We start from the raw sequence: 26029 nt of genomic DNA, 5'->3' as shown, positions 1-26029 counted from the left end.
ATATACAAATGTGTTCTTTGATGCGCATCAGAAAGGAAATGAATGCTGATTTTAAGCATCTGCACACTTGACAGCATCACAAAACCTCAGGATCACAAAAAAAGCAGAGCAGGACAACAGACAGCTTCAGGAGGACCAAACAAAAACAGAGAAGCAAACCAAGTGTCAAGAAGACCACACAAAAGCAGAAGGAAAACCCAATGCTTCAGGAACACAAAGTGCAGTGATCAGCGGAGATGGATCAAGAAACAGAAAGGCAGAGGGAGGAACTGGCCAAAATGATGGCGTCTTTTGACAAGATAGCAGAATTTAAGGAAAAATTCAAAGAAGAGCTGGTAGCCCTGCAAGCATTTTATAAAAACCAGCTGGCAGCTCAAGAACAGCTTTATAAAGTGGAGCTTCAACGGCAGCTGGAAGTCTGACAACAGGTCCACAGTGAGGAACTAGAAGCCGAGAAACAACTCCATGAAAAACAACTCAAAGAGCTGGACGAGAGCTTCCAGAAGAAAGAAGCTGGACATGTTTGTGACTGTCGTCACCAGTGCTGGCTTCTTTGTTGCCAGATTATTAACAGCATCCTATTTTTTTTTTTTTTAAACATTAACAGTTCTGTTAATGTTCAGGTTTCTCCACGTCTATTCCACTGCCACATTAATCCAGTTGTCATTATTATTAAAGCATTCAGACTAAAATTTCTGCAGTTTTTTTTTTTTTTTAACATCTTGTGAGGTTGTCCATCTGATCATTATACAAAAACATGTCTCCACTCAGAGAAATGATCATGTTGCTTCACTGTATTTTACTCAGATGGGTGATGTATCTACATATTAAAAGCCAAGTGGCTTCTGTATGTGTGCATGTATGGCTTTGAACATGGACAAACTGGGGAGAGCAGACATTTGCCATTTGGTATGTCTATGTATTTTGGGTCAATGATGAACGTCGCCAAAACAGAACGCTGATAGGACTAATATTTTTGGAGGAACTACGGATATTAGCCAACAACACTGAACAATGGACGTTGATTTACATTCTGGACTCACGCGCCATTCCAAATCATAATAGAAACTTTGCAGAATTTATTACCACCCTTGAAAAATGTCAGTTACCTATTTTAAAAACACTACCCAATCTAAAATCTACCTCTAGTTTACCGTTTATATGTTTGGTTAACTTTCAACTTGCACACATTGTTAAATTTTACATTTTAATAATTTACTCAATACTTATCATCTGTATTAATTTAATTAAACTTTTTACAGAACTGCCTGAGCAAAAGTCACTTTGTCATGGATCAAACTTATTTCTGACGCGTTCTATGCATCAAAATGAGTCAATATGAAGTCATTTACACCAATACATCACAAATATTTTACAGATCAACAAGCATCACTACATTTGTATGTTACATGGTGAAAGCATTTTTTTTTTTTTTTGCATAGACTGCCCCACCCCTTTAATTTGATGGAGGCAGCGTGCAAAAAATACTGACTCAAAACAGATCAAACCTAGGCTTCCATCTCTTGGTTCTTTAAGAAAATCCTTCTCTGTACCAATTCATGATGAAGCTGGATAAGTGGTGAAGTAACATGCACAACTTACACTATGCACAATTTCTTCAATCTCAGGTACAGAAGCCATTAACATCTTCAGAGTTGTCTTGTCGTCTTGGTGGCTTTCCTCACTTGTCGCCTTCGTGCACAGTCTCAGTTTTTGGGAACTGCTGCCTCTGGACAGATTTACCATACAGTACCATACTGTTTATATTTCTTTAAAAATGGATGTAAATAAATTTTGCTAATTAATATATGCTTTAGATCATCCATCTGGGCTTCTTGGTTGTTGAGATACACACACGCACACACAAAAGTGGTTCACGGACCATGTTTTCCTTTGACCAAACTACTCCAAAATCTAATCATGCCTCAATGTTAATCCAAATAACATTCCCACCAAGTTTGAAAGAAGTATGTCCATCCCTTTGAGTTATTTTGTCCAGACACACACACAAGGTACAGGGTAATATATCTTGTCCAAGGACAAAGACAAGTATCATGAATCAAACCCAGGATAAACCCCTTATCCCACTGAGCCACCCGTTCTATAATAGGGGATTGGACCCAATGTTGACTGAGTGTGAGGAGGCTGTGACGAGCCACGTTTGTGTTTTATTTTTATGGTGAGTATTGGGCAAGGATTGGCTGAGACCTATATTATCACTGCAACCCATTTGTTGCACAAGCATGGCGATGTTGAAGGAGAAAATTATTTTGGTTGTCAAAAAAGCAAAATGTCACCCAGTGCAGTTAGATAAAACTAAAATAACTGAAGATTTTGGTCATGCAACAAATGTCACCATTTTTGGTAGAGCGCGGTGCCCTCTGTTGGTCAGAGTCTGATGGTGAAGACGGGGGGGTCATGGTGACTGGTGTCTTCGACACTGACCCCCATCACGTTGAAAGAAAATTAATCCTCAGCAATACAACTGTGAATGCAGTGTATAAACAACGGCCACAGAGTTTGACCTCAGCCTGTGACCGCGACTTTTAATCGATTTCTCTCATAATGAAGTCACTTCAATCTTGACCGACCCTCGCTCATTCCACCAAGTCTGGCTGAAATCAGGTTTTGTTCACACATGGACAGAAGGCCGGACAGGACCAAAAACAAAAGCCACACATGCATTTTGCACTTTAATCTCAAAGCAAACATTTTACAATAATACGATCTAAATTAAAGACAAATATCAAAGCAAATGGACAGCATAAGTATTCATTCCTTTTAAAATAAGTTAATCACCATTTTACACCCAGCTGGCTTCATAAGTCAATCAGAGCAGCGATCAGCTGTGCATAGTTACCAGGTTTGTATGTGCGTATCAGTATTGAGGAGAAACAAACAAAACCTTCAGAGGTGGAAATCAGAAAATTAAAGTCATCCATAAAACTGATGGATCACAAATGAGTGAGGGGAGCAATCAAGACACCTGTGAACAACTGAACGAATTAAACTTCAGTGGGTGTTTCACACACACACACACACACGTTGCTGTGAAGATCAGGAACCTCATGTACAAGGACGTGTGTGGATTTCCTACTGAAACATGGTGTACACCAAAACCCAGAAACTGGGCTAAGCACAATAAAATTCATATGTATCAAAGTGTGCGTATGCACGGATCCAAGCACCTTCCTTTGTACATCCCACTGAACGTGGAATTGAGCACACAGGCCAAAGTACCAAACACCTCCCTGTCCACGCCCCTATTTAATTATGCAAATGTATTATTTAATTAAATAGGCCCTGGAGATTCCCCTCTCTGTCCAGAATGATCACGATAAGAAAAGGAATTTAACAGTGTGAGAGCTGCAGATGAAGTGGAGTAAATTAAGTAAATGTGGTGGAGATTCACAGGGATATTTTATTTGATATCCTGTCAAACACACATGAAGCCAAAGCAGCATGCGCACACACTGAAGTTAAAGAGAATGAGACACGGCTGACAGTGTGTGACATCACATCTATACACATGCGTTTATTGAGAAATATTGAACACAGGGAGACAATTGGGGGCTTGTTAAAGAAGCTCTAATTTCACCATCAAGAAACAAAATAATAATAATAATAATAAATTTTAAATGCGTACATGCCAAAATGTGCCCATGCTGGTTTCATTCGGAACAAGTATGCAATAAACTATTTACTCATCTCACACGTGTCAGACGGGGGCACGAAATGCCGGTTGACACGGAGGGGTTTGAGGGTTATGGTTAGGGAGACAGTGACATTATGGTTATGGTTACGAGGGGCTAGAAATAATAAAATTAAAAACAGGGTCACGGACATGTCGCTCATTTTGTGATTGGAGCATGGAAAGAAAAAAAAAAAAAAAAACATGAGACTGAATGAGTCATGCACTGAACCAGGCCACCTCGCCACAATGTCATTCAGATGCATTTGTGCATCACATATGATTTGAACATTGATAGAATGAAAATGTTTTCAATTAACAAAAACAAATTCATCATGTGATCGCGCCTTTATAGCAATATGTAGAATAGAACAGAGCCTTTATTGTCATTGCACATATATACATGGAACAAAACGTATCTGCATTTAACCATCCTAATTACAGTTAGACACAATCCAACCACTAGGAGCAGTGAGCAGCCACAGTCCCGCGCCTGGAGACCAACTCCAGATGTAGAGATGCTGCCTTGTTCAGGAGAAGAGAAAGGACCAGATCCTAAATAAGCATGTTTTTGATTGTGGGAGGAAGCCAGAGTGCCCAGAGGAAACACACACAGACACGGGGAGAACATACTTGTATAAACTCCACACAGAAAGGCTGGAAATCAATCCCACGACCTTCTTGCAGTGAGGCACCAGTGCTAACCACCACTAAGTCACCGTGCCGCCAATGTGTGCGGTCAATAGCTCTGATGACATTCGGGAAACCGGCTCTCTGTGCAAATTGCACTTTAAATGTTGGAATGTGATGTACCTGGATGACATTCGGATGATTGCGTTCCACACAGGTTGACTGGCACACTCCTGACCAATCAGCCAGCTCACGCCGCCAGGACACCTAGTGTGGTCACCACCTATATGCGCACAGACAACCCCTGGCTCCTCGCTGTATTGCGCTCTGAGCCGGCTGCAGTTCTGCGCGCAACTGGCCTTGGTAAAAGAAATCAGATTATGAGCCCATTATGGTCATTTGCAAGTAAATCCTCACGTTCCCTGAATACGCATTCACGTCAGATTGTGCCATTTGCAAGGTCCTCTGACAACGCTAACGCAGGCATTGTTTGTGCCATTTTCCTCATCCCTTTGAACGTACCTTTATATCCACCCATATATTTGCCAACACGTGGGTGTGTTAATTGTTCCTCAGTGTGTCTCTGATGTGCTCATCACTCTGATGACTTCTTGTTTTCACACTATTAACAGTTTCCCAGCATCACCTCTACGTGACAATAACTGTAGAAACATGCGCATGCCAGCCAGGATTTCTGCGTGGTGCACCACACATTTCCACGGCCATATCACTTTCGATACATCTGAACGTTAGAGTGGAGATGGACATACGCCACATTTTTGTACATACAGACAACTTTGTACATGAGGCCCCAGCAGTTTGGACAACATGCCATGTTTGGCGTAAGCCTGACTGAAGCACAGCGGCTGCAGCATCACGCTGCGGGGACGCTTCTCAGTGGCTTGTTGGGCCAAATGGGAACATGAAAGCAGTGAAACACACGATTCCTGCTGGCAAAGCGGATGCCCTCTGCTGGAAACCTGAGACTTGGGAGATTTATTTTCCAGCAAGACAATGACTCACTGCTTAAAACTAAATTTATGCAGGACGGGCTGGCTGGACATGAAAGTCTGCAGATTTACAGTCAGCAAGCAGCCTGACAAAATGCTTCTTCTAAGAACAATGAGGGGAAAATTACAGTGTCCGGATGTGCAAAGCTGATAGAGCCCCGCCCACACGGACACAGCGCACAAACAGCAACGATAGGGGGTCAAATACTTATGCCACCTGTCAATTAGTGTGATCAGATCAGTACAACATACATAAATATACATCAGACACAGGCAGAAAATACACAATAAAAGAGACAATTTTTTTATTCATCTCTACTTAATCTTTGAATAACAGCAGCTGGCAGTCGACAGGTGACACAAAAACAAAGCCAACAATTTTTTTATAAGTTCAGTCCCCCACAATGACACGTCTGTCTGGACTTTCTCTCCTCTGCTGCTGAAATGTAAAAGATGTGAATCATGTGACTCAGTGTAAGCAGCCTCTTCCTGGATCCACAGCTGTCAATCACTGTTCCCTCAGCCAATAGCACAGCTCTGAGCCGCTGCGGCTCGGGAGTGTTGGGGAGGGGAGGGGTGGGATGTCATCGGGGTAGAGCTGTGCGTGATTGGATGCTCGGCTTAAACTGCGTGACATGTAATGGGGGGGTGGGGGGTGGGAGGAAGGGTGGAGGCGTCACGTTTCGAGTGCCACAAAACCAAAACCAAAAACAGATTCAAAGATTAAGTTCATGCCACACAGTTTGTTTGGGAGTAAAGAACTAAAGAGCAACAGTTAAACTCACAGCTGTGCAAACAGCATGATTACTGGAAGTGTTTCACGTGCGCTATGTGACGCATTTGCCAGTGCAAGACTATGTGCCGTGTGTGACCTCTGACCTCTCTCTCTGGTCACTGCGTGTGTCTGTGTATATATATGTGTGTGTGTGTTTATCTGTAGGCCCTGGTGTGCCGTGGGTACGGCATCATGATTGCGTCCACGCTACCTTCGCTGTCCGAGCTGCTGTCGGAGTCGCTGCTGGCGGAATAGTCGCAGAGTCCAGGTAACACGCCAACGCACACCGCTGCTGACGGCAGGTGCAACACGCCTCCAGCAGAACCCAGCAGGTTGGTGCGGGTCCGGACCGTCAGGTCGGGAACAGTTTGCCGTTCACTGGTGCCCCTTGTTCCTGCCTCCTGTTCTGAACACAATACAACACACTGTCACATTTCACCGCTAAAGACAATGCAACGTGTTTCATGAATATTTACGAGGTCTATTAGAAAAGTATCCGACCTTATTATTTTTTTCAAAAACCATATGGATTTGAATCACGTGTGATTGCGTCAGAAAAGCTTGAACCCTTGTGCGCATGTGTGAGTTTTTCCACGCCTGTCGGTTGCGTCATTCGCCTGTGAGCAGGCTTTGAGTGAGGAGTGGTCCAGCCCCCTCGTCGTTGTTTCATTGTCAGGAAATGGCGGAATGAGTTGGGCTTTTTTTCCAATCAGAATTTTTTTCAGAAACTGTTAGAGACTGGCAGCTGGAAACCATTAGAAAAATTTATCTGGCTTTCGGTGAAAATGTTACAGGCTTGGTAGAGAATAAGGAGTGTTACTGTCGCTTTAAGGACAGCCCCCAGCGGCTGTGGGGCGCGCCACGCTCCGAAGCCGCCATCGACAGGCTGAACGACCATTTCATTTCTAAACGGATGGCTGTCTGGATCCGTGACCATCGTGTGCCATTTCTCTGGTTATCACAAGAGCTGGACATCAACCATTTTCCGGCAGATTTCACTTTTAACAAGAGATTTTGTCATGGAAAGCCGAGTGGAGGCTTCGCGCGTCACGATGGATTTGCCATGCGGCACCGCCGCGACGCGCGAAGCCTCCACTCCTCTTTCCATGACAAAAACTCCTGTAACAGTGGAATGTGCCGTTCATGTCCAAACTGGACGCTGTGTTTTATCCGGGACGTCGTCTGACTAGCACAGGAATTGTGAAAAGACGTGGACATCAGCACTTTTTCGGCACATTGAGACAGACGTACGGAGGAATTCCGTGCGTCACAAAGCAACGCCATGATGAAGCCTCACGGGACACGTTCTGGCATGTCGAGGCACATCCACAATTTCTCGGATAATCACTCGATGGAAAAACCACTGACAGCTGTCTGAACGCCATCTCAAAGCCGTCCTGTGAGACCAAAACGGAGCTGGTTTTGTCTCGCTCCAGTAGCGAATCCATGTATTCTCTACCAAGCCCGTAACATTTTCACTGAAAGCCAGATAAATTTTTCTAATGGTTTCCAGCTGCCAGTCTCTAACAGTTTCTGAAAAAATTCTGATGGAAAAAAAGCCCAAATCATTCTGCCATTTCCTGGCAATGAAATCCGACGAGGGGCTGGACCTCTCCTCACTCAAAGCCTGCTCACAGGCGAACGACGCAACCGACAGGCGTGGAAAAACTCACGCATGCGCACGAGGGTTCAAGCTTGTCTGACGCAATCACACGTGATTCAAATCCATATGGTTTTTGAAAAAAATAATAAGGTCGGATACTTTTCTAGTAGACCTCGTATGTGATTTTATTTAAAAAAAATTAACATTAGCTTAGCCTCGCCCATCTGCCCAGCAAGACCTTTCAAAATAAAATTCAATACTTAGCCATGACTGCTATGAGCTTCATAGGATTTGACACAAATTTTGTTTTAACCAATCCTAGAGAAAAATAAAACAAACAAACAAACAAAAAAAACAACAAGAAAAAGAAAAGAAGGAAAAAATGCTTAGATAAATAACAAAATTCTCTGTTACTATTAAACAAAAAGTTAGCTGTTTGACTAGCCATGTTATAAATATTGAATGTAGCAGTGACTGGTGTTACTTGTCCACTAAAAGCGTTACCGTAAGCATGCTACACACTGTGTGAGCAGTAGATGTCAGTCATTTCTAATGAGCTGTTAATGAGGCTTCATGTGATGAAGCTTTTGGTGAAGTAGTTGGCTGGAAGACTTGTTGAAGACTAGAAAAGCCATCAATACTCAGTGTTCCTTGTTGTGTATTATTCAATAATCTCTAATATTTACACCAAATTCCATCTCCCGAGAGATGCTATGAGCACAGACTAGCCATCAGCGATTTTTCAAGTACATGACTATATGGGTTTTTCTCCTTTTCACACTAGGGGAGCATCCCAGAGATTCTGAAAGCTGAATTTTGTGTTGTAGGCATGAGAAATACAATGGTGTCTTCCATATAGATGCGTTCCATATTAATAATGTAGAGAAAGTAAGAATTTGACCAATTTAAACCACTAATTTTCATGTCTGATTTGGAGAATGCTGACCTGGGAAGAGCTGACATTTGCTGTTTGGTATGTTTATGTATTTTGGGTTAAGGATGAATGGTGCCAAGACGGAACACTGACAGGACTAATATTTTTTGAGAAACTACAGATATTAGCTAACAACACTGAACAATGGATGTTGGTAATTCAATTCTGGACTCACACACCATTCCAAATCATTATAAAAACTTTGCATAATTTATTACCATCCATGATAAATGTCAGCTACCTATTTTAAAAACACTACCCAATGTAGAGCCTGTGGATCCCCACGGGCAACGCGCTAGTTAAATTTATTCTCCCACACTAGCGTCCCAGTGTTCGATAAAAAAGGAAAAATGAAGTTCTGTGATTCACATTCTAGAGCAGAAGGTGGCGGCAATGCACCACTAAGCTGAATGCCAACCACCATAAAACAAGATGATCTGAATGATGAGGACATGTTGGGTCTTAGACAGCGAGTGAAATTAATAAATCATGCTCTCAAACTGGAAGACCACACATGAAGAGAGTGTGAATATAACCTTCATACTGTCTTGAATAAAAAGAGGGACTACCCTTCACAAGACTCAGCATTTGACAAGTTTGCACTCTGTAGGACAGATGGAGGATAACGAGGAGGATGTCTCGGCTGAGGTGAGGCTAACTATAATGTTGTAAAAGCACATTCAAAAATGTAGATTTAGTAAGTTAAATGTGCACAAGTTTAGCATCTTTGATCTTTTTCTCTGTTCAATGGCGACAAGAAAGTTTACGCCTGAGTTTTTTGTGCTTCGTACAATAACATTAATTAGCCAGTTACCTTCTGTGTGTTAATGTGGTGTTTATTATGAAGAAACTGCACTTATTGAATTCATTTTGCTTCTTGTTCCATGAAGCCGATCTGTTTTTATGCCCAAAATCTTTAATGTTAAAACAGAAATTACCCATTGCAAACCTCAAAATAGTCACAATTTTTTTTCCTCGTTTAACTGTAATTTATTTTCAGGCAAAGCATCTTTTTTGGGGCAGGGGCTTCCTGTCCTCCCTGTCTGTGAGCTGCCAATAAAATGTGACGCAATATTGCAGTTTATCAAAAAAGGATGGATTATTAAGAGATAACAAGAACATATTATTACAAGTTCGTAATGGCCCGGTCACACGACACTAACGAAGGGCAACAAAGCCCTGACGAAACAAGAAATCAGGACATTCGTTGGCATTGTTTAACCTTCGTGCAGCTTCCTTCCTGCAGCTGGCGCTTCTTCAGGATTTTTAAACTGTTGAAAAATTTGAATGAATGTGACCGCAAACCTCAATTCGTCTGTATTTTGTTTTGCGGTAGTTTGTGACGTTTTTTGTTTTGTTTTTTATCGTTTGCTTAGTTCTTGTTACGTTAGCGTTTAGTTTGACTTCGTTCAATCAGCTGAATGTTTTCACACAGCACAAAAACCGGTTTGTGAGCGGTTTTGCGGAGGAGCTGCACCGCACACACTCTTACTGGTGTGTGTGCTGGTGTGGGGCTTCTGCCACTGTGTGCACAACACCGGTCATGCCGTGGTCCCAGCCGGCCAGGAAGAATTTCTCGGCCTCTCCGCCAGCACACGGCACCCAGTGATCGTGGTGTTGGTCATTGCTGCGCACATGAGGAGAGAGTTGCTGCAGCATTATTTTATGGAGCCATAGGCAGTGGGTTGGGTGATAGTGGCAGACAGTAAATCGGACCATTTTCCACAAGAGAATGTAACTTTAATCCCATGCTGGCCGAGAGCATGGATTTGTGCACCACGGGGGGCGCTTCGCACCAAAACTTACAAATTTTAAACTTTTACAGTTTGTTGTTGCCGTAGCGACAACAAAACATTTCATTTTTATGATAAACAATAAAGCCAGAAAGCAAGAGATGGACAATTTAAATGAGTCACCTGGTTTAAATCAAGTAAAAGTGAGTCATTTATTAGAGAGAAGAAAGTCACAAAGAGTTGACTTTTTCAGTAGCCATCAGAGCTAAAGCTTTTTAATGTAACTAGAGTTCTTGCCAAAAATCTTGCATTAATGGTAAATGTCCATCATGTGGAGATATTGCTCCATTTCAAGAACCTTGGAACATGATGATACCAACCATATATTTGCTTAAATTTCGATTAAATAAATTGTCAGCTCATTAAGGCCCCATATAAAAAAAAAAAAAAGTTTATCATTCCCACCCACATACCAAAATCGGCCCTCATCAATTTATTTTTGGCAAATTTCATTGACGGCAGTAAAGCTGGTGCCAGAACCAAAACATCTGCCAGGTGGCGAGTACGCTTTGGCTGAAAATGGCCAAGTTTACTGAGCCGTGCCTGGAACAGCTTGTTGTCATTGACAACCACACAGTCAATTGTGCCGTCTCACTCACGCACAGTACGCATGTTTATCACGCTACTAGCGTGCAGTACACTGACTATATTCAACATGGAAACAAGATTTATTTTAAAAAATATTGGGGATTTTCAGTTACTCACTTGGTATGCAGGTGCTGTATGTGTCATTTTTCAGGTTTGAAATTACATCGTATGTACCTGTTTCTAATAAAAAAAACAAAGAAATAAGAAAATCCGCACTCCCCTCAGTACTTTTTTCTGATATCAAGGATAAACTACTAGGGGGGTTATGGGGCCTAATGAAAAATGACCACAGCTCACATCTGACACTGCCAATGATAGTATTTCTGCAATAAGGAGCAGTATGATGGTTTCGCTACTGTGCACATGTGAAGGCAGCTTAAGTCTGGGGGCTTCTCTGTGTATGTTATAGGTGAAAAAGTAGCATATTTGTTAAAGGTGAGAATGCATCCAACTGCTGCAGAAAGGTTGGAATGGAGAAGATTCCAACTCATAAAACAGAAATTACTCTGCAACTCTGCAAGCTAAACAGTGCACAGCTGAGTTTTTGCCCAATTCAGGCAGATATTTCTCCTGCTGGAGTACAGGCTGCAGCCCACCTGTGTGTCTGTCTCCATTTTCACTCGCCACTGTTGTGTTTTCAGTCTTCTGCTTTTTACTGCCGTCTGATGACTGAGAGGAACTGCATAAAAACAAAACACATTTTAAAGATTACTTTCATTTTCCATTATCGATCTCAGGAAAGCAATCGGTGTATTTTAAACATAATTTAGATTTAGTCATCACAGTTTCTTTTGTTAACCAAAATTCCTCAAAAAACAAACTAATATTGATAAAATGTGGGACATGGGTCGAGAATGGGGGGGGGGGATGGTACAGATGCAGGGACTGCTCTAGAGACTTTCATGAAAACTGCAAGGAACCAAATTCTCAACAAGAAACTAAATATCTTAACAAAATCAAATAGAATGTGGTTTGGGGTAGGACTGGGCTCTAATTTTGACTCCTGATAATTCAGAAAATAAAAGTAATAAATTTATTATATTGAGGCATTCCATTTTATAATGATGTTCTGCTTTTGATGCGATAAACCCAAGCAGTGTGCCTGTGTTTCAGGTGAAGACCAAATAACAATCCATAATTTTGATAATCATTTAATCAACCAATTGTTTACTCAAATCGATTAGTTGTTCAGCCCATAAAATATTAGCTGGTGAAAAATGCTGAGCAGTGTTTTCCAGAGCCCAACATAATGCCTTCAAACGTCTTGTTTTGTCCACACCTCAAACACATTCAATTTGCTGCCAGAGGGAAATAAAGAAACTAATAAAATAAACCAGAACATATTTACATTTAAGAAGCTCAAATCAATCTGAATAAAAAAAAAAAATAGATTTTCAAAATATTTGTCGATTATTAACTGATCATTACAGTCCTACTGCAGACAGTCACTGCTAGCGGCAGCCTCTGCTCGGCTCACAGCAGCTTTTGTTAAGCTAGTGGGTGGTGGCTACCTGCTGTGGACTTGACTATGTCAGGAAAATAATAACTTGAAAAAAAAAAAAAAAGGGACAAATTATTATTTCCACTTTCCAAAGAGCCAAAGTTGTTGTGTGGCACAGCAGAATTTGTTGATATGGAAGACGCTGATATTAATCCTGCACCGTTCAAACTGTGCAGGATGGCAGGAGGAGCGGCTCAGATTATGGTGCGTGTGTGTGTGTGTGTGTACCTGCGTCTCTTAACAGCTCCAGCCAGTAGATGAGCTTGAGACAAGAGACTGCTCCTTTGCTCTGCTCCGACTTGCTTGGACACACTTTTCTTCTCAGGCTCTCGCTGGCTTTCAGCAGCTGCTCGCTTCACAAGGGCGCTGTGATAATACAGAGTTAAGGTGAAGAAAACATAATAGAAACGCGGCCTTTCTATTCTAGGGCTCGCTGCGGTGCTCAGGGTCTGTTCACCACATTACATTCTGTCCTGCTTCTATTAAATTGCTCCAGAAAGGTGTCACAGTTCCGGCAGGCAAAGAAAAGCTTTCAGGCAGAGATGGAGACGGAGAGAGTCACAGATAGAGACCTTAAGAGAAAAGCACAGGAGACATTAAACAGGGCCAAACTGCAGCAGAGGCAGCAACAGGGTGAAGAGAAGAAGAGAGCACACGAGGTTCAAGGCTGAAGAGGCGCAAAGACACACAGATAAAAAGTACAAAGGGGCCATCCTGAATTTTCACTGCAATCAGCTGGAGGTGTGTGTATGTGTTTGTATCCACAGCCGCAAATACTGCTTCAAATCGTCATCATAGCTACCAGCCTATGATACCGTTTCCACGACAACCCATTCTTTTCTTCATCTGCAGACAAACCAGTCTGTCAAAAACACATCTGTCTGCAAACAGAAAGAGTGAATGAAATAGACGAGGAGCATGGTGAGCAAAAAAATAAAAACCAACACAACACGGCAGAAGTGGCAGAATCAAACTCAAACGTGTGCTGCGGTCAAGTAACACGGTTTCCACGGCAGTCGGCTGATCTGTCTTAGACATATGAATCCTTAAATGCAAGGAATTCTCCCCAAGTGATTGGACATTTTTTAGAATTAGAATAAATGAGGGCAGTGACGTGAACAGGCTGACGGAAGCAGACTGCTGACGTCTGGACTTTGAGCTCATGTTTGACTTCAACACCAATATACCTTAACATCTAAAATAACAGCGGTCAATGTCCAAATATCTATGGAGTCGTAATGTTGATGCATCCAAGGACAGCACGGAGTATTCAGATCTCAACTGCAACAAAGCAGCCCGACGTGAAGACAGAAAATATATTTCAAAACACAGCCATCATGTAAAAGTGTTCACTGCTTCTTTATATTTAAGCATCTGTTGGTCAAACTGGAGCTATATGAGCAACATGATAAGATGTTCTCCTTTTTGATGACATACTTGTGGTTACAAAGGGGCGAAAGAGTCCCACTAAATTTCCAGAAACTTTCCATGGGAAGTTAAGCTCCAGAATTGAGAAAATTTTGACAAATTTTTGAACAATTTGCAGTATTCAAAGTTGGATGTTTGGAAGTTAACAGCAAATAAGTGGAAACTGTGGGGAATTTATGCAAAAGACATGATATATAACCATGAACATTTTGTCATAAACAGACAAACATGTAAAGATTTATAGTATAATTTTGTAAAACATATAGTTTATTTTGTGAGTAGAACTTTATCAAGTTGGGGAGGTGATGGTCTAGTGGTTAAACATTGGGCTTCAGAGCAAAGGCTCCTCAGTTCACATCCCAGCCTGACCGGATAATCACTAAGGGCCCTCGGGCAAGGTCCTTAATCCCCAAATTGTTCCCGGTGTGTAGTGAGCGCCTTGTGTGGCAGCACCCTGACATCGGTATGTGAATGGGTGAATGTGAGGCATAACTGTAAAGCTCTTTGAGCGTCTGATGCAGAAAAGTGCTATATAAATGTGGTCCATTAAGTTGTTTCATAAAAAAAAAAAATACATGAATGTTGAATAAAATAAACATGTTCCCTATGTACCCCCCATAACTGAATAAAGTCCCATTAAAAATGTAAAATGAAAACATTTCAGGTTTTCAAGCCTCTTGAAATGCTGTAGCATGCAGGATCCTTTAAATGGTCAGTGCATGTGATGGAAGAATGCATCGTGCATGGTGGGGGTGCATGTGAATGAGGAATGCACAGTTCAGGTATGCTGCAAGATTCTTATTTATTTATGCACACTTAGGTGATATGCAGTTTAAGTTCACCATTATAGGCTACCCTGCACTTCTGCAAATTTCCAGTTTATTCCTGTTAACTCCAGTGGTGGGTACAGCTAACGAAAAAGTTATTTTCGATAGCCACTAATCCACCAACTGAAAAGTTAACTTTTATAATGCTAAACTGCAAAAAAAAAAAAAAAATTAGTTACAGCTAACGGCTATCTTTTAGTACCGTCTGCTACTCATAAGACAGTTTCCATTTTAAGCACCGCAGAGGCTTTTGAGAAAAATCAAAAGAGATCACAAACCCAATAAGGAACAACGAGCCAGAGCTTCTGTCTTATGTACGGTAGTCAGCTGGCTGTGAGTTCAGTCCTCCCTCAGCAGAAGAGAGCTGAGCGGGCCGGCTGCTGCTTCCCATAATGCCTTTTGGCACGTTTGTTAAAAGCTCAAACCTTCAGAATTTAGCACATTCCTTTAACAGATATGTCATATGTGTAATATTTTCTCTCTGTAAAAATGTTAGTTACAGTTAATGTTGACAATGTCCGGAATTAGTTGTTTATGAGTAAAAACATGAGTGAAAAGTGCTTTGTATTTCATGTCTCCTGCCTGCTGTCCGTCTTTTTGCATGTGGAATGTAAATGTCTGGGTTTTTGTGTGTGTGTGTGTGTGTGTTTTTTTTTCGAGGCAACAGTAGCCGGCCCGCTCTGCTCTGTTCTCCTGGGGGAGGACTGAGCTCACACCCGTCTGACTATTGCAAAGCACGCAACAGGTATGTACTAACGTATATGATTTTGATCCTTAAGTTTTATTCACTATGCCAGCAAAAAAAAAGTTAGCGGACTGAAAGTTAGCGTAACTAAATTTAGCGGCAGATAAGTGGTCCGCTGATGGCTTTCAAAATTAACTGAAAAGCTAAAACACTAACAAAATTGTTTTTAGCTTTGCTAATTAGCGATTAGCGGAACTGTGCCCACCACTGGTTAACTCCCATATGCGCCCATGGAAAGTTTTCAACTCTGAAAATTTGCAACCCTACAAATATCTGAATTAAACTTCTCAAACTCTATACATGTAATTGACATATATGATGCATTTAAAAACAGCTACACCAACAAAGATCCAATTATGGCCCCTTGAAGATGCTGGATTAAAATGATTGTCCTTTATGCATGTGTTCATATGGTGCGCCAACATTACGTGTGACTCTTCACTGAACTCTACCAAATACTTTAGGAGTTGTGCATGAACCTCTTGACAAAAACTGCTTCAACTGTATGAAACATTTGAAAGCAAAATGCGGTAGCAGAAAGTGCAGGAGAACTACTGGTTACACAGAGCTGCCTCAGATCTTCACAGAGTATTTTTTCTGTCATTTTGCACAGGCTCAAAATGCCTAGAAGGGATAATAATAATAATGATAATAATAATGCTTATATGCACTCTGCCTATAAAAAGCGTAATTTTCATCCACAACAAGCCAATACTCGGCTGAGGTCCCCCGCCTATTATGCTGATATGTACATGCAGGTCTTAACAGATAATTGTGAGCACTGAAAATTTTGTTTGAATCCAAATTCAAGAATAAAGGATATTCTGTATTCCATCAGTTCCTGTTGCTCTTCATCTCTGCGCTGCTTCTCCACCAGGCTCTGTTGCCGGGAGACCTCATCCAGGAAACTGGTTTCATCCTCATCCAATCCCCTCACCATGTTCTCTGTTACCACGGAAACAAACGTGCTCTCAACACATGGCAGCAGATGACTGCTTTCATAACACAAGTCAAGAGTTCATTTTTAAATGCACACTCGAGTTGTGGGTCATTTTGGTAAATGTGCAACATTTTGCGTTTGATAAAATATGCCCACTGTCCAAATTTAAGACACTGTGACACTTTTCCTTAAATATAAACTTTATCACTGCCATTAAAAATATTGTAGATATTGTAAATATTGCATCTTACAGGAATTACAAGATGGAAAAGTTGGCATTTTGTCTTAAAAATACGAACAGTACAGATATAAAAATTCTTATGACTCAACATTAGCCAACCAGTGGAGAAACAAAACTCTTACGGACATGAAACCCAAACAGCTCAAAAATAAAGACCTACTGAATTTGAACTGCTCTTCAAACTCCTCTTGTTTTTTGTCCTTCTGCTCCTGCAGTCGCTCATAGAGAGAACGGGGGTCATACTCCTCCTCTGGAGCCTCTGAGGAACGCACAAACACGTGTGCAAAGGTGTTAAGTGGGGAACACATGCATCCTTGTGTGTAGCATCACTTTGTGTTTGGTGCCTACCTTGTGGGTCATCTGGTTTCCTGACTTTCTCCCATTCCTCCTGTCTCTTCTTCCGCCGCTCATCAAGCTGTGCCTCTGAAACAAACTTCCTACTGAGGTCAACACCTGCTGATCCTCCTCCTGCCATCACAACTGGCCTACACGTGCACATAGACACACACACACTGAAAGCTGTTATTTTCATCCAATTAATAGGAAAAATCAAACTGTTATATAAAATTTGGACAAAATCTCAGTTAAGATACATGTGCAAATGCCTGCCCATCACATCACTAACTGTTTTTGGAACATTATGTTTTTTTGTTTACATAAAAAAAAAAAAATCCTCTTATTTAAATGTTTTAATACTGAAAAACTGCTCTCATCTTGTAAAAATATATGGGCACGTAGGATTGAATATACTGTTTGAGTCTGTCCATTACACCAACGCATAACTGCCATCTGGCTTGATTTTCAAGGATCTGTTTGACAAAAATATGATACCCTCAATTATCTTGACAATTTTTTCTATCAATAAATGGTGTTTTGTTAGAAAAGCAGATGTGACAAGAGTAGGCCTGCTTTTTGTTTATTATGCCAACAAAAATTGACTAGAGGGCAAAACTGATCAATAACAGTGTATAAAAAAATACTGTGCATATTGACACATGCATCCTTTCAATTCAGTTAATCAAAAACTTTTTTTTTGAGTAAAATAAAGTAATATTACTTTAAAAATAAGTGGTTTGAAAACACACATACACACACACATATATATATATATATACATATATATATACACACATACACAGTGGTGGGCACACTTCTGATAATAGATAATTATCGAAGATAATGTTTTCCTTATCAGATTATCTTTTTAGATAATTATCTTCCGATTAATCTTTGTCCGATAACTTTTAAACCGATAAACAAAATAAAACTGAACAGAGACAAGCGTTTTTAAAATTAGTTTAGCACTCACCTGTTAAAAAATTTGTAACAGACGCACAGCTATAACCTTTGTTAACAGAAGAGAGCTGCTTGTATAAAAAGCATCTCAATCCTCTGCAAAGAAAAGAGAAACAGCCCCAAAAGAAAAAAAAATTTCTTTTAACAACATACCAATAGGCTGCCGACATCACCTAAGTCATCCAGAGGCATACGTTTTTAACTTATGGTTCAAATTTTAACCAAGCAAATTTTGGACAAGTTATTTAAAATTAATGTCATGTCTGAAGTTTTATTAAGTGAAAATATCAGATATATGTTTTAGTTTTAAAGTAATGTGCTAATTTTTAAGGTTTTGTGAGCACATCCTGTGACCCGCAATGCATTTTGGGTAGGATGATGTAATCTCAGTACATCACGACAGGACAAATGCATTTCAGACACTCTGTTCAGGCTCCACAGAAAACAGCATTAAACTCTAGTGCCTAAAGCTTTCGTGAATATATTCTCTGGGTTTATAGATGTTGGTTTTATTTGCGTTTGTTAAATTCCACGCATTTTAAATGTAGCAAACAGGGATTACTGTATCTGGAATTTTGTTTTCAAGGCCTCTACTGCCATCTATTGGTCAGTAGTGTTCACTAAGCATGTGGGAACCAGTACATAGCAGTGTTCTATTTATTTTGACTCCGGTTATGTCAGATGATTGTCAAATCAACTTTCTGGCTTTGCAAATGGCTTTTTTTGTGTGCAATGAATGTATACATTATACAAGTTTCACTTTTTTAATGGAATTACAACCTTATTTCTTTTTCAAATTCTCCCATTTTTTGCATCCAGCCTTATTTCCTTTAGAAATTTCCTTGACAAATAATATCAGTCTATTAGGACGTCAGGTTATGTGTTACACATACAACCCCTGGCAAAAATTATGGAATCACCAGCCTCAGAGGATGTTCATTCAGTTGTTTAATTTTGTAGAAAAAAGCAGATCACAGACATGACACAAAACTAAAGTCATTTCAAATGGCAACTTTCTGGCTTTAAGTAACACTATAAGAAATCAGGAAAAAAAAAAAAATTGTGGCATTCAGTAACGGTTACTTTTTTAGACCAAGCAGAGGGAAAAAAATATGGAATCACTCAATTCTGAGGAAAAAATTATGGAATCATGAAAAACAAAAGAACGCTCCAACACATCACTAGTATTTTGTTGCACCACCTCTGGCTTTTATAACAGCTTGCAGTCTCTGAGGCATGGACTTAATGAGTGACAAACAGTACTCTTCATCAATCTGGCTCCAACTTTCTCTGACTGCTGTTGCCGGATCAGCTTTGCAGGTTGGAGCCTTGTCATGGACCATTTTCTTCAACTTCCAAAGATTTTCAATTGGATTAAGAGCCGGACTATTTGCAAGTCATGACATTGACCCTATGTGTCTTTTTGCAAGGAATGTTCTCACAGTTTTTGCTCTATGGCAAGATGCATTATCATCTTGAAAAATGATTTCATCATCCCCAAACATCCTTTCAATTGATGGGATAAGAAAAGTGTCCAAAATATCAACGTAAACTTGTGCATTTATTGATGATGTAATGACAGCCATCTCCCCAGTGCCTTTACCTGACATGCAGCCCCATATCATCGACTGTGGAAATTTACATGTTCTCTTCAGGCAGTCATATTTATAAATCTCATTGGAACGGCACCAAACAAAAGTTCCAGCATCATCACCTTGCCCAATGCAGATTCGAGATTCATCACTAAATATGACTTTCATCCAGTCATCCACAGTCCACGATTGCTTTTCCTTAGCCCATTGTAACCTTGTTTTTTTTCTGTTTAGGTGTTAATGATGGCTTTCGTTTAGCTTTTCTGTATGTAAATCCCATTTCCTTTAGGCGGATTCTTACAGTTCGGTCACAGACGTTGACTCCAGTTTCCTCCCATTCGTTCCTCATTTGTTTTGTTGTGCATTTTCGATTTTTGAGACATATTGCTTTAAGTTTTCTGTCTTGACGCTTTGATGTCTTCCTTGGTCTACCAGTATGTTTGCCTTTAACAACCTTCCCATGTTGTTTGTATTTGGTCCAGAGTTTAGACACAGCTGACTGTGAACAACCAACATCTTTTGCAACCTTGCGTGATGATTTACCCTCTTTTAAGAGTTTGATAATCCTCTCCTTTGTTTCAATTGACATCTCATGTTGGAGCCATGATTCATGTCAGTCCACTTGGTGCAACAGCTCTCCAAGGTGTGATCACTCCTTTTTAGATGCAGACTAACGGGCAGATCTGATTTGATGCAGGTGTTAGTTTTGGGGATGAAAATTTACAGGGTGATTCCATAATTTATTCCTCAGAATTGAGTGAGTCCATATTTTTTCCCTCTGCTTGGTCTAAAAAAGTAACCATTACTGACTGCTACAATTATTTGTCCTGATTTCTTATAGTGTTTCTTAAAGCCAGGAAGTTGCCATATGAAATTACTTTAGTTTGTGTCATGTCTGTGATCTGCTTTTTTTCTACAAAATTAAACAACTGAATGAACATCCTCTGAGGCCGGTGATTCCATAATTATTGCCAGGGGTTGTATATATGTGTGTGTATATATTTTCCAACTTATTCCCATTCATGAAACTTTTCATTTTCTGCCTGAAAGCTTATTAGATGAGTGTGTTCAGGGCTCTGTTTGTTTACAAAATACACACGTGTTACAGACCTTGAAATCCAACAGCAGGGATTGATATTATCCAAAGATTTATGAACATACAAATTAACGTGCTTACACTTTATCATGATTTTCTCTGTTGTGAGATATAAAAGTGTCTTATCGTAGCGTTCGTGTGTATATGTATTATAACGCAGCGCACGAGCGACGTTACGATATTCTTCAGAACGACAACATACGCAACATGCATCCAGCAGCAGACACGCTGCTGTCATAGACAACTGCCTGTAAAGTTTTTTGGAAAGTTATAACTTTCTAAACAGCGTAATTTGTAATGAAAGCCGCTTCAGTTGTGTGGCTCTTTCGGCGCCATGTTTGTTTTTTCAGAGACAGCAGTAAGCTCCTCCTACCCCTCCAAACGGAGGGATTTGTAGCCCTTCGCCTTCCCCTCCGCCTCACTCCAAAAAGAGGCACTTTTACCCAGAATCCTTTGCGATCTGTCTGTTTGTTAAAAAACCTCAGAATTAGTGCATTATTCAACATTAAAAGATATAGGTTATATTTTAACTATGTACAAATGACATAATTGACATTAATGGAGTTATTCTATCGGTATTAATGTTATTTATAATCAAAACCATAAGTCAGCATGACTTTATTTTTCAAGACCTGCGCCTGACCGGCGTCGTAATTGATAGAGAATTGGCTTTATGGCTGCTCTTGGAGTGCCTCTGTGCTGGGAACTCCGTAGTAAACAAGAGCTTCCAGCAGGGGCAGAATGTTGAAAGAAAAGTGTGGTCTCATTGTTCTGGTCTGTTTTTATTTTTATTATTATAAGCTATTAAATTTGTTCTACTACTAGCTGTAGATGTGTCAGAAGTAATATTGGACTTTATCGGTTATCTGTAACTTCCGATACATTTTTGGGTGGTTTATTGTTTTATCTTTATCGAAGATAACTTTTCAGTTATCTGATTATCTGTTATCGAAGTTAATTTTTTTGGTTATCTGTGCCCACCACTGTATATATACATACACACACACACACACACACACACACACACTTTTTTTTTTCAGAACTGTACTTTATTAATGTTACTGAATATGCATTGGTACTTTTTATACACATAACTTGAATATCCAGGTCACTGATATTCCTCATATTCCTGTAAAACTGGCTGGACTTAAATGTGAAGTCCCATCAATGTGAAATGTGCCTGTATTTGACTTAAATTTACGCAATTAATATTTTGATTAATATTTTTATTTAATATACTGAAGTAGTCTTTAGTGAGGTTTATTTGACATGGTTACATGATTTTTTTTTTTTTTTTTTATTTCCACCTCACAGCAATACTATTTTAGAAGCAAAACAACATAGAACTACTAAAGTAAGGGCTCCCCCTTGTGGTAATCATTAATCATTACAAAGCACTGAAGAAATTTATTCTCACAATAAAACTGGACTCTTGTAGCAGCTTAAAGGTTTGCAAGATAGTAATAATTAAGAGTTATGATCATAGACTTATATTACTCAACAAAAACAATACAGGCCACAAGTGATCATTTAAACGTGAGATTACCACAATGACAAATTTCTGCAGTAACAGCACTGAAATACGTTAGCATCTGCTACATTAGCACTCACTAATGCTATCAGACAGCTACAGAAAAATCAGGTTGTGTCACAGAACACTGATTTCAGGCGCATACTTGAATGTCGCTGTCAAACTATATAAAATAGTGCTCGCTCAACCAAAGAGGAATCTAAAACCGAACTTACCGAGATCTGCTAACAGCAGCTAGCACTTTGAAGCTGCTTCTTCTTCCTGGAGCTTTTTAGCAGCTTGAACGCTTCTGTATATTATACCGCCCTCTAAAGGAGGGGGGTGATATTTACCTCAGTTCACACGTTTTGTTTTCTACATTCGGCCAAGAACAAGAATAAGACAAGACAAGAAAAAATAAGACAGCTTTGTGTCACTGCACAAGTACAATAAAATTGAGTGCAGTCTCTTCCTCTGGTGCTTAGAGCATATAAACAGTAAATGAAAAGTAAACATTTTTAAGAGATAAAAAATATAAATAAATAAGTATAAAAGAAAGAAGAGATGGACTGAGAACAAACAGTTACATTAGAACTATTTCACAAGTAGACCTAATTGCACAGGATCATTATTGTACATCACTGTACTGCATATGGCCATTATTACACAGAATTTGACATCATGAATATTGCACAGTGATGGATCTATCGATATGGTTGGAGGGGTTGTTATGGGAGGTGTTTATCTCAGGCCCTCATTTTTGACAATGACAGCCCTGTGATAAACACTGCTTTTTAGTCTGTGTGTGCTTTTATAACGTCTAATATGAGGTCTTGTCCCAAGTGAAGGAGTTCAAATACCATGGGGTCATGTTCACAAGTGAGGGGACAGTGGAGCCTGCGATTGGCCGGAGAATCGGTGCATCAGGGGCGGTAATGCATTCGCTTTACTGTACTGTTTTGACGAAAAGGGAGTTGAAGAAAAGTTTCTTATTTAACGTGGGTAACCAACGAAAGTCTATGACAACGAAAGTCTATGACAACGAAAGTCTACGACTTGTTTCCAGAAGGGCCCACGACACGTGTCACTCCTCCCCCCCAGCACTGATGTAAAGAGTGCCAGTCGGGAGCGTGGTTGCAATCGGGAAGCAAACCCGAGTCACTGGCATCCCAGTCCAACGTGCAAGCTGTTACGCTACCACCTCCCTCATCTACCAGATCTACCAGTCAATTTTTGTTTGTACTCTCTATGGTCATGAGTGTTGAGTCATGACCGAAAGAACTAGATCACAGGTACAAGCAGCCGAAACTGGCTTCCTTAGGAGGGTGGCTGGTGTCTCCCTTAGAGATAAGGTGAGAAGCTCGGTCATTCGTGAGGAGCTCAGAGTAGAGCCGCTGCTCCTTCACATTGAAAGGAGCCAGCTAACATGGTTCTGGCATCTGGTAAGGATGCCTCCTGGGCACCTTCCTAGGGAGGTGGTCCAGGCACGTCCAGCTGGGAGGAGACCCGCACTGCCCTGGGAACACCTTGGGATCCCCCAGTCAGAGCTGGTTAATATGGCCCGGGAAAGGGAAGTTTGGGGTCCCCTGCTTGAGCTTGAGCTGCTGCCCTTGGCCTAGCATCCAGATAAGTGGTTGAAGATGAGTGAGTGTGGACACGTCCTCCCGTGATTAGTCCAACCACGGTGGTTTCACAATGGTGTTGTTTGGGTGGGTGGGGGTGCAGTCATGGGTGTAGAGAGTGTAGAGGAGGGGGCTGAGCACACATCCTTGGGATGAGCCAGTGTGAAGGCTCAGTGCTGAGGAGACGTGGGGGCCCCACTCTTACTCTCTGGGAGCGGTTGGACAGGAAGTCTTTTAAGCAGAGGCAGATGGAGCAAGAAAAACAGAGAGTGGACAGTTTGCAGACCAGTCTGGATGGGATGATGGTGTTGAAGACAGAGCTGTAGTCTGTGAAAATCAGCCTGGCATAGCTCCCCTGTGTCTCCAGGTGTGTGAGGGTTTTGTGGCTGTGGTGTCCTTAGTTGACTGGTTGATCCTGTATGCAAATTGGTGCAGGTCAAATGAGGGTGGAAGTTCTGGAGATGATGTGACTTCTCACCTGTTTCTCGAAACACTTCCTGATGAGGAGTGAGACAGACCAGACGGAAGGCATCTGGACTGTCTATGGTCTTTCTGGGGATAGGAATAATGGTTGAGGCCTTCAGGCAGGGGAGGTTGATGATGTGGGCTAGAGACTGGTTGAAGATCGATGTGAACACTCCAGCCAGCTGATTATCACAGTCCTTCAGCAGTGACACCATTAGGTCCTGGGGCCTTCCTGGGGTTTATTACCCTCAGCCAATGCCTCACCTCATGTTCCACTTATTGATTTCACTAGATGGAGGACTGTGGCCATCTGCTCATTCGCTCGCTGTTGCCAGAGCGCCGCCATCTTGGTTAGCATCTCACAACCAGACATCAATAGAAATCAATGTGGGCATGATCAGTGTTTCCAAGACAGTTTCACCATGAATCTGCTTTTTCCGTGCTATTATTGTGCTGTTACATTTATTCAAACTCAGTCCCACATTTGTTCAACCACTATTTGTCAAAACAAATACAGAAGAGGATCAGACTATCTATATACAGTAGTGTTCAGAATAATAGTAGTGCTATGTGACTAAAAAGATTAATCCAGGTTTTGAGTATATTTCTTATTGTTACATGGAAAACAAGGTACCAGTAGATTCAGTAGAGTTTCACAAATCCAACAAGACCAAGCATTCATGATATGCACACTCTTAAGGCTATGAAATTGGGCTATTAGTAAAAAAAAAAGTAGAAAAAGAAGAACAGCATAGTTTGATTAAAAAGTTGATTGGAGAGGGGAAAACCTATACGCAGGTGCAAAGAATTATAGGCTGTTCATCTACAATGATCTCCAATGGTTTAAAATGGACAAAAAAAAAACAGAGACGCGTGGAAGAAAACGGAAAACAACCATCAAAATGGATAGAAGAATAACCAGAATGGCAAAGGCTCACCCATTGATCAGCTCCAGGATGATCAAAGACAGTCTGGAGTTACCTGTAAATGCTGTGACAGTTAGAAGACGCCTGTGTGAAGCTAATTTATTTGCAAGAATCCCCCGCAAAGTCCCTCTGTTAAATAAAAGACATGTGCAGAAGAGGTTACAATTTGCCCAAGAACACATCAACTGGCTTAAACAGAAATGGAGGAATATTTTGTGGACTGATGAGAGTAAAATTGTTCTTTTGGGTCCAAGGGCCGCAGACAGTTTGTGAGACGACCCCCAAATTCTGAATTCAAGCCACAGTTCACAGTGAAGACAGTGAAGCATGGTGGTGCAAGCATCATGATATGGGCATGTTTCTCCTACTATGGTGTTGGGCCTATATATCGCATACCAGGTATCATGGATCAGTTTGGATATGTCAAAATACTTGAAGAGGTCATGTTGCCTTATGCTGAAGAGGACATGCCCTTGAAATGGGTGTTTCAACAAGACAATGACCCCAAGCACACTAGTAAACAAGCAAAATCTTGGTTCCAAACCAACAAAATTAATGCCTCGCAGATGTGAAGAAATCATGAAAAACTGTGGTTATACAACTAAATACTAGTTTAATGATTCACAGCATTGCTACAAAAGCAGTTTGAACATAATAGTTTTGAGTTTGTAGCATCAACAGCAGATGGTACTATTATTGTGAACACCCCCTTTTCTACTTTTTCTTTTTTTTTTTTTTTTTACTAATAACCCAATTTCACAGCCTTAAGAGTGTGCATATCATGAATGCTTGGTCTTGTTGGATTTGTGAGAATCT

The 26029-nt window shown here is 40.7% G+C and overlaps 1 protein-coding gene across 4 annotated transcripts; it reads right to left on the bottom strand.

The window, feature by feature from the left end:
* Positions 1-1670: 1670 nt before the first annotated feature.
* On the bottom strand, positions 1671-22517 carry psme3ip1 (proteasome activator subunit 3 interacting protein 1). Of its 4 annotated transcripts, none has more exons than XM_034177108.1 (8): positions 22437-22517; positions 17055-17191; positions 16867-16965; positions 16349-16470; positions 12754-12893; positions 11621-11703; positions 6318-6512; positions 1671-1729 (listed from the first exon to the last, which is right to left on the bottom strand). In XM_034177108.1, the coding sequence occupies exons 2-8, from the start codon at positions 17179-17181 to the stop codon at positions 1707-1709; spliced, it is 789 nt and encodes a 262-aa protein (XP_034032999.1). In that variant the 5' UTR covers positions 17182-17191; positions 22437-22517; the 3' UTR covers positions 1671-1706. The 4 variants fall into 4 exon arrangements, with proteins under 4 accessions (XP_034032999.1, XP_034033000.1, XP_034032998.1 ...); XM_034177109.1 differs by lacking the exon at positions 1671-1729 and adding an exon at positions 5622-5957; XM_034177107.1 differs by lacking the exon at positions 1671-1729 and adding an exon at positions 5974-6216 and having other exon boundaries at positions 6252-6512.
* Positions 22518-26029: the final 3512 nt, after the last annotated feature.

This window comes from Thalassophryne amazonica, chromosome 8, assembly GCF_902500255.1.
Source record: "Thalassophryne amazonica chromosome 8, fThaAma1.1, whole genome shotgun sequence".
Taxonomy (NCBI): Eukaryota; Metazoa; Chordata; class Actinopteri; order Batrachoidiformes; family Batrachoididae; genus Thalassophryne; species Thalassophryne amazonica.
This window is presented reverse-complemented; position numbering and strand designations above follow the sequence as displayed.

What these genes read in the sequence shown, in the direction of transcription:
- psme3ip1 (XM_034177106.1), bottom strand. Translation starts at nt 17,181, where the DNA reads ATGGCAGGAGGAGGATCAGCAGGTGTTGACCTCAGTAGGAAGTTTGTT. An exon ending in GAAACCAGATGACCCACAAG is followed by an intron (nt 16,966 to 17,054) that starts GTAGGCACCAAA and finishes TGCGTTCCTCAG; the next exon opens with AGGCTCCAGAGGAGGAGTAT. An exon ending in TGAAGAGCAGTTCAAATTCA is followed by an intron (nt 16,471 to 16,866) that starts GTAGGTCTTTAT and finishes CCGTGGTAACAG; the next exon opens with AGAACATGGTGAGGGGATTG.